At 39.4% G+C, this 9622-nt stretch overlaps 1 protein-coding gene across 1 annotated transcript in view; it reads right to left on the minus strand.

The window, feature by feature from the left end:
• Window positions 1-9621, minus strand: part of fhdc1 (FH2 domain containing 1) — a gene marked incomplete at its 5' end in the record, with an annotated part of 16996 nt that extends 7375 nt beyond the window's left edge. Inside the window, 7 exons of the mRNA XM_017303747.1 lie at window positions 35-142; window positions 718-788; window positions 1174-1274; window positions 2714-2799; window positions 2923-3025; window positions 8866-8927; window positions 9343-9621. Of these exons, the coding sequence (XP_017159236.1) occupies window positions 35-142; window positions 718-788; window positions 1174-1274; window positions 2714-2799; window positions 2923-3025; window positions 8866-8927; window positions 9343-9621 (810 nt within the window). The remainder of the gene's footprint in view (window positions 1-34; window positions 143-717; window positions 789-1173; window positions 1275-2713; window positions 2800-2922; window positions 3026-8865; window positions 8928-9342) is intronic.
• Window position 9622: the final 1 nt, after the last annotated feature.

The following is a 9622-nucleotide window of genomic DNA, read 5'->3' on the forward strand; positions in this document are numbered from 1 at the left end:
TATATATATATATATTATCTCCAGGCTTACTAACCATAGCAACAAAATGCAGCAGGTTCATTCCCGGCTTGTTGGCCTTAGTGTCGGCCAATGAGAGAAGAGACGACAGCTTAAATCCAACAGCATTTCCTGCGTAGCCGCCCTGTGGACAGATAGATATTCAGCAGAGGCAAAAGGTGATCACTGTGTCTCAAACACAAGCAAAATGTTATCAGAACACTGTAGATGAGTACAGATGATTGTTCGGTTCAGTAAGCATCTCCTCATGCACCTTTACAGTGCCAAGTAAAACTTTACAATATCAAAATCATGTTTTTACAAAGCTGAAAACTAAAATGTGGTAAGTTTAACCCTCCTGCCGTCTAAAATGATGGGTTAATTAGACCACATGAGTTTTTTACTCTGTGCGCAGTCCGGTGGGGTCGCACTGAGCTTTTATGAGTTTTTTTGTTGTTGTTGTTGTTGTGTGGTTTTAGAAACTGATGGTCTGATGGGACGACCCTCCCGCTTCCCTGCTGTTTGACTATGACATTTGCCACGCTACTCCTGAGTGCTGCGCTAAAACAGCAGGAGGGTTAAAAGGAGTTGTTACAAAGAAGGTTGCCTGAATCAGAGAGTAAATATGACCTAAAAGTACAAATTTTACATAATATGTAGAATGGCTCCAGGCTAATAACTAACCCTATATGTGAGTGTTTAATGAGGCTAAACTCTTACAGCGTTCATGATGTTTCCAGCCTGCAGGACCAGATGAAGGATGGCATGAAGCTCCTCACAGTTCATCAGCTCTACAGGACAGGAACATGTTAGAGACTCCAGAGGTAAACATCAGCTCAGTGATAACAACACAAGTTCAGACATTCTGATTTATCTGTACATTCATTTTTTTTCAGTCTGATTTAGTACAAACGTTAAAAGATTGAAGCTGAAAGTTAAAATATGATTGTGCAAAAATGAAAAACCTATGGAGCTTACTTAAAATGTCAAAAACTTTTATTTAAACGCTAAAAGTGAAAAATATATCAGATAAATAGGACTGAATACTTATGAAATTGAAATATGTTGGTTAGGTTAGAAACTGAGCACTGGGTCCAGATCTCTACCAGGAGCTTCATGTATAAAGCGTGCGTATGCACAAAAAATATGCGGCGCCATATTTTACGTGCATCATACCTTCAGTAGCGGCTCTGATGACATCGATGTCATGGCTCATCGCAGCACTGCAAGGTGAGAATTCCTCACGGAGAACCATGGCCTCGATCCGAACTTCAAACCTACAAACCAAAGCAGTGAGAGGAGAGCACAGCAGCAGGTGGAGAGCTGCTGAATCTCTTTTTTAAGAGCATTGACTTCTGGTTGTTATTTCAAATGTTACTGGATCCTGGGGGAAACAGAATATTTGTGTATGTCATACATGGAACTGAATTTTAAATGGCTACAGTTGAAACTGGTAATTCATTCACGAATTTTCCTCTCACTGAGATTATGCTACATAAAACATAGTTTTGTTTTAGGTCTATTATGAAAAACAAAAATATTTATAATTGCTGAATGGCAGAATAATAAAAGAGTTTTATTTTTGTTGTTGTTGAGATTTTTTTAAATTTCCTTAAAGTCTAGTTGGGCCATTCCCTTCCTGTGCGACTCTGCTCAAAAAACAAAGTCACTCCCAGCACAGTCTGGTCTTTCTTCCATTCACTTGGATTCAATCCAGTAGATTTTCTACTGGCCAATCAGTGAACAGAAGGAGAAGTTTTAAAAGGATGTTGAGTTTCTGCGCTGTTTTAGAATTGCAGTCTGTCTGTAGTTTAGCAATGGCAGCGGAGGAAGTATATGAAGCCGTTCAGTAAATGTTGGCCACATTTCCAAATATTGAATTAACGTTAACAGCCACCTCGTTTGAATCGGCTCTTCTCTCTTCACAGTGGAGGATGGTTGTTTACAGTGCAGGCAATTTCAGGTAAGCTTCATAGTGTCGAACTGGGGCATTGCATATGTCACAGGCAAATGTTAGAGATTGGGAAAAATTTAAACCTCAACACAGGCCACGCCTCCAGGAGGCAATTTTTTCTCAGTAGCTGAGAGCCCAGACCTTTGGGAAGAAGCAAATAGTGTAGGACAAGGGTCTGGTTTATAACAGGTTATTAAAGTCAAAAGTTCACATCAGTATTAGGCAGAATCGCCTTTTAAACTGGGTTCAAATAGTTACAGGTCTGCTTTCATAAACAGTTCACATCTGTTATGAAAGCTAACTGTAGAAAATATACAGAAGACAATCCAAGTGAAGGGGAGAAAGTCCAGACTACGTTGGAAGTGAGAATTGTTTTTGAGCAGAATTGGACAGGAAGGCAATGACCAGGAAACCATTTCTATAGTCACTCGTTAAAAAGCTTAAAATAAATGCAACAATGGGACTAAGCATGGCCTCAAGTTTATACTGCCTCCCCCTACCAGTCAAATCTGGAAACTAACACCAAAATAAATTTCTGATTTTTCTATCAATTAAATGAGATTGAGGAATGTTGACTATATGAACTGTGTTATTCAGCAGAACATTCCCAGTCTCCTGCAAACTCCCCGGAAAGGTTATGAAATCATCTTCATGCAGTATTTCAGGATAAACCCGGTATTATCTGTCAAAAACTGATGACTCCAGATTCCCTTTTGATGGAAACGCTTTGCATGCACCGCTCCACCACTGAGACCAACTTACCGTGGCACCTGGATTAGGAGGTACATAAAGGAATCAACCAGTGTCAACTTGTCTGGGTCTCCTTTAAAAGCCTGCAGTTTCTTGATCTGCAGAGAAGATAAAAAGCGAGCGGAAGCTGAGCAGAAGCTATAGGTTCTTTTTTTTTAGACAAACTGTCTTTGATGAGTATTTTCGCCATTCATACGTGAACACAGGCCAAACACACAGACCTCCTCTGCATCGGGCAGGAGCTTCAGCAGGTCTTTGAGCAGCTCGGCTCCATAAATCTTCCCCTCTCCACGTCGGATGTCTTCAACAATGGAGCAGTTTGACCTTAAAGACAAACATCTAATTTTACTTAAGCTGTGCAGGTGCTTTCTATGAATGCCTGTTCCTCCCTCATTCTCACAAAGGCAATAAATTGAAGCTGGTTCTGATTATCCACTGACCCATCTTATGCAAGGGATGTAAACAAATGAGAAACTAATCCCTTTAGTTATTTAGACATCAGTTTTTATTCAACTGCTAACATTTAAACTGGACAAAACCCATGCTGAGCTGCATATGGATTCATGTGTCTCAGCTGGGTATGTGAACACTGAGTGATTAAACATAAAATAAATCCTCAGTCAGGCTTCATCTTACTTCAGAACCTGTTTATTCCTGTAACCTTATATCTGCTTACAGCACTACAACAACAAAAGAGAAAGGATCTCAGAAGCTCATACAAAGTAAATGTCAAGTTGATCGCCTTTCACAGTTGTGAAACATCAACAGGTTTGAAGGATTATATCAAACAGACAGAGTTACATGAAAAAGTCCTGAATCATTCTCCCACCTCCACTCATTTCTAAGTATTTCATTGAGGCTTTTTGAAGTTTTCACCTGATGAAGGTTACCATCACTCACAAACTAAGTCACAGCTCTTAGTTTACTGCACAGATAAAATGAAACTCATCATGATCAGACTTGATGAACCAGAGATGGTCTCCTTCTACTGGTGTCACAGTTTCCTTTTTGTCCGCCTTGCAGTTGCAGGTATCACAACATTCTGCAATTCCACACCTATTTTAGTTTACAAGAATGGGTGTAGTGTCTTGTTGTTCCTTTGGTAGGTAAATGACAGGACCAAGGTTACGAATAACACATGAAGACTTCTGACATTGTTCACAATAGTCAGCTGTGTCAGCTCACAGTCTGTGTTAATGACATATTGGGTCAGACAGTGTGGCATATAAAACAAAACGTCTCCTCCCTTGTCCCGATGTACTACATCCTTCATCTTCAGTGTTTCAATTATTTCATTCTGAACTGCAAAGTCTTCATCTGGGGGAAAATATCTTCCTGGTTGGTGCATTGCTGTAAAGAAAAACCTTGCAAAAAATGGCATCTCTGTAGAAAGTCCAGATATCTCTGAGCCACAAACCTTCTGGTAATACTCAAGTTCATAATGTTTTGTGTTGTAACATTCATCCAACAGTTGAAGAATGAGTTGGAAAATTTGCGAAAGTAGATGGTTGGCTCAAGATTAACATCCATGCTGTCAAAATCATCTGTGTCATTTTGAATTTCATCTTCTAAGATTTCTTCAAAATTTGTCACAATTTCCTTGCTGTCACAGTTTGGTTTCACATCCAGGTCCTTCATGTTTTTGGGAAGACTGTTAAAGACACTTTTTGTAATGTCTGTGTTGGCAAAGAGTTAGCTGTGGTTGTTGAAGTAACTCACTCAAATCCTTAGAGGAATCTTCCATGTCCTTTTGGTCTTCAGGGTTCAATGTCAAAACCAAAGTATTTTGATCTCTCGTCCTCAGAGCTCTCTACTAAAACGTCTTTGCCTCTTATGCTATATTCTAACAACTTTTCAACTCCCTTCGTAACAAGAAATCCAAGGTCCCAAACAATATCCAAAATCATCTTGACTTGGTGAACAGTTAAAATGGTTTGTAAAGTCAGTTTGAAGTCGTCTCTCTGGAATCGATCTACCTCCAACCAAGTTGAAAAGCAAACTGAGAATTCTTGTATTCTTGTATCTCTTTGAACTGTTATGACATCATTGGTGAGAACATAGAGGTTCTCATCTATGATGAGAACCTCTCACCATGATGAGAGGTGAGAGGTGTCAAACATCAACATCATGTTGATGTTTGACATCATCAACATGATGATGTCAAACAACCTGTGTCAGGTTCTTGTTTGTTTAAGTTGCTATGGAAACACAAGGAGTTACCTATGGGGTAAGATTACTGTAAGATTACTGTCTTACCCCATAGACAGTAATGGGGTAATGTCCCATTACATAGACATTACATAGACATTACCCCATTACTGTCTATCCATTCTTGTCTAAAATGCATTAATTTTAATGGACAATTAATGCATTTTAATTGTCCATTAAAATGCATGCGTAGACATCTAAATTCATAAATGTAAGTCAATAAATGTGCATGAATTATAGTTTTGTATTTGTCCTGTTTTCCAACTGATACTTTCTGAATACACTTAACAAGTACTTTGGTCATTTTGAACCCCTCAACAACACTCCTCTCATCTGGGTGAACAGATACTCAGATTGGAGGCAGCTGATGTTCAGAGGACCTTGAGAAGACTCAACATGCATAAAGCAATAGGTCCTGATAACAGCAGGTCCTTGAGACCTGGTTCTCAACAACTGTGCTGACCAGCTGACTCACGTCCTCACTGACACATTTAACACCTCGCTGAGCTGTGCTGTCATTTCATCTTGCTTCAAAATGGCCATCATCATTCTAGTGCCCAAAAAACCCACAATTTCATCACTGAATGACTATTGCCCTGTTGCTCTCACTGCCATAATGATGAAGTGTTTTGAGAGGCTGGTGAAGGATCACATCATCTCAAAACTTCCCTCCTCTTTTGATCCGCTCCAGTTTGCCTACCGCTCCAACTGCTGCCCAGAGGACGCTGTGTCCACCACACTGCACTGGAGCCTGAAACACCTGGGGGAGAAGACTACTCATGTGCAAATGATGTTTCTGGACTTCAGCTCAGCATTCAACACAATCAGCGCCTGGTGAGAAAACTAACTCCCCTTAGGCTTAAGCCCCCCCCCCGTGTAACTGGCTGCTGGATTTTCTCACAGACAGACCCCAGTTTGTGAGGGTTGAGAAAAATACTTCAAGGGTCATCTCCCTCAGCACTGTTCTATATGTACGATTCAAACCAGTTGAATACAGGACCAGAGAGTCCGACACAACTCTCTAGTTGTTTCAGTGACATGTCATGGTCAACAGTGTCACATGGTGCACTGAGGTCCAACAGAACCAACACCATGGTTCTTCTACAGTCTGTGTTTATATTGATGTTACTGAACACTTTGACTAGGCCAGTGAGCCTGGAAACCAGACTGAAAGACATCAAAGCGGTTGGTTATTGTTAAGAAACTATTTAACTGTTTAAACATCTTTTTCAATAATTTTGCTCATCACATTGTTTATCAGTATTATCACCATAGAAAGATTTTCTAATATAGTGGACCCACCAAACTTCACAGTCAGAATGAATAGCAGGTGATAGGTAGTTCCTGTATTTTCCAAATATGTCAAATTGGCTTCCATTTCTGTATTAACAATGATTTACATTTTTAATTCTTCTTCTGTCATCTCTTTCCTGCCAGATCTAGTGCTTACAAGTGTCTTCTGTTTCCACATAGATGGACCACAGTGATTTTTGAGTTAACAATACAGAACATATGCCAGAAAAGCAGGAACAGTCAAAATTGGATCACATAAACCTAACAAAAAAATACAACCACAAAACACATCCAAATTATATATTTTTTGTTTTTATTCTACTTGTAATAAAGTATAAACAGCACTGAACACTAATGAGTAAACTGAGTGAAATTAGCTTCACATTACATCAGGACCTGGCCTTATGCATTAGACAGAGCAATAATAAAATGTGCCTGACAAAAAATTTTTTAAAAAGTCCCAAACAGAAATAAACGCTGCTGCAGTGAGGTCAGTCAAATGGCTCAGTCAAATATCATTTAAATATATTGGAGAGCTATGCAAATCTGTTGTCATGGAAACCCTTTTTGAACTCTGCTGTGACTATCTGTTTCAGTAAGGTTGGACTCTTTTTGAGATTAGTTTCATAAATTTAATCTACACACTGGACTAGGGGTTATCTGCCAAATATTCTCACTCAAACCACATCCATCATATTGATTCAGGCTTCAGCACAGTGAGGAATTAAACTAAACCTAAAACTGAGAATATGCTAAGAAATGGCATCAGGTATGTTTCTCACAAGTCAAAGAAATGAAATAAAATCATGTTGAGTTTTATTTTTAGGAGTGCATTTTCATTAAAAGGCAGCAGATGAATTAAAGTCCGAGGATATGACAACAAATAAATGCTTTATAGTAATTTTACTGACAACATTACATTTACAAATATAGATATAATGATAAGAAGTTATCAGGAAGCATGGAATTTTCCCCAAATTTTCCTCTAACTTAAATTCATAACACCTCTGTGCCTGGCCTTTTAAATATTCCTAGTTCTGTTTTTTTTTATTAGTCTGTCAATAAAAACAACAAATATAATGCTAAACAACAGTGGGTTCATTTAGTTTTTTTCCAGCTGTTATATCATTATCACAGAGCCTTCAAATAAAGTTTAGTAGTTTAGAAGATATCATAGACAGATAATCAAATGTTTAACGTTATAAGGCCTTTTGCATCATTTGAATGAATGTGTTATATTACTCATGATTGTTATCATGTAAAATTTGGGAATTTTAATCCCCAAATGTATTCACAGAGTGAAGCATCTGCAACAAGTGAACATGTACTTGTGAGCATGTTTAATTTATTGATTCATTAATTTGTTGAAAACTCAGTCAGTTCTGAATTTGGCAAATTTCTATGTAATTTGTTGTGTTCTAAAGTTGTTTTTACACTTTTATATGTTGGCATTTCTAAAACTTATGTGGAGAAATAGAGAACATTTCTGAAGTAAATGAAGCCTGGCCTGGCGTAGGCTGACAGGAGTGAGGCTACAAATTTTGCTCCATCAGCCCTGTTGACCAACACCAGCAGGTGAGGCGGGTGAAGCGTTTTGCCCAAGGACATAAACAACAAGAGTGAACAGACCGGGAATCAAACCAGCGATCCACTGACTGCAGGGCAAACTCCTACCACTGATGCATTATTAATAAGTAATAACAAAAAGTATCAATATACATATAGAATAAAAATAATAATGGGAGTTTAGTAGTCTAACGGCACGAATGAAGTTCTTTTGTTGCCAACCTCTGAGGTTTTCCATCCATCACTATCTGCTCCCAGCCTTCCATCAGCGACAGACTCCTTGGTTCTCGCACATCTTGTCTTCTGACCATTTAGTACCCTGGCTTTTGGGGTTCGTTTGCCTTCAACATTGGCACTAAGGATTCTTCAGACATTGCCATCAGCCTCCAGTCCTATAACAAGCCTCTCCTTGCCTCTTTCATGGATCTGAGCCTCCGTTGCTGGTTTCCAAGGTTCCTGTGCCTCCATCAACAGCCTATCAGAGCCTTTAGCCACTGTCACCAGTCCTCTGTCCACTACCTCCTGCAACTTTCAAACACCTTCACTACAAACCTTTAGTCTCTAAGCCTCTTTGCTGCAGACATCCTGAACTGAACCTTCCGAGGCCTATCCACCAGCCAGGTCTGTTTTTTTTGTTGTTTTTTTTTACACAATGTCTTTTATTCGGCCATGGCCGACGGATCCCATTGTTGTTTAAGTTTTTTTTCTGTGCTTGTATTTCTCACTTTCTTGTTCCTTTGTGATCAACCTTAGTTTTTGTTTTTACTTTTGATGAGACTGGATTCTTCCGTTGCTTCTTTGTTGCTGGTTCCTGTTGTTCCCTGTTCCTAAACTGTCCTGTTCTGCTCCTCATCCTTTTTGTAAGCTCACATTTATTTTTATTAAAAACCTCAACTTTACTTACCTCAACTGAGTCTGCTTCTGGGTCTAACTACAACCATCACTAATTAGTACATAAAACAACTATAAACATTATATCAGTATACTGTGGAAATCAGTAAAACAGCATGAAATAACCAATGTTTGGCATTTACAGCAAGAAAAAAAATCAACTGGACACAGTTCAATCTGGTTTTTCAAACTTACAACTGACTTACTTCTTAAATTGCTTGAGGAAAATGCCCACATTCATTCCTCTTTTGGAGTCCAGGATGCTGACCTGAAACCAGAAAAAAAATGGAATATGATTTAAATATAGCAGAAAAACAAAGACCCATCTCTAATGCATGCCTGTGTTTTAACACCACAGCACAATCCATTTCCACTGGGTCAAAAGTTTTGGTTGTAAACTAGTCAATCTCTCCAGATTGATTAGAGTCCTGGGTCCCTATAAAGGGTGCACCAATAAATCGCCCAGACGATAAATCGGCCCGATTTTTTTTAATTTTGGGAAATCAGTGATTGGCCAATGCTTAAATGAGTAGCATTTTTTTTTTTTTAACAATTACTTCTAAATGTGAGATATTTTTGCCCACTGAATAAATGCATTTGTGTTGAAAGTTTGATTTGTATTAATATTTCACTGTGAGTTTATTGTGTTGTAACATCACTGAGCCGTTTTTGTCAGCACTCGCCTCATTCCTGCTGTTGTCCTTAAAGGAGCGGGACCTCGATATACGAGTCGAGGTTCCTGTTGTCGGCGTTGTGCCTCGTAAAGCCGAGGTCGCGTCTTCCTGCTGCCCAAACAGCTCCTCAACAGAGCGAACGTCGATCTGGTACTGCTGCTGCCGCACCGCCAGCGTCCAGATGTTCGGCTTCCCGCGCACCTTCTCCTCCGGGATGGGCTTCCAGAAGAAGCTGCGCACACGGCGCTTTTTCCTTGGGTTGTGGTTGGCGGGCGTCGTCGCCAGGGGT

The sequence above is a fragment of the Poecilia reticulata genome, linkage group LG1 (genome assembly GCF_000633615.1).
Source record: "Poecilia reticulata strain Guanapo linkage group LG1, Guppy_female_1.0+MT, whole genome shotgun sequence".
Taxonomy (NCBI): Eukaryota; Metazoa; Chordata; class Actinopteri; order Cyprinodontiformes; family Poeciliidae; genus Poecilia; species Poecilia reticulata.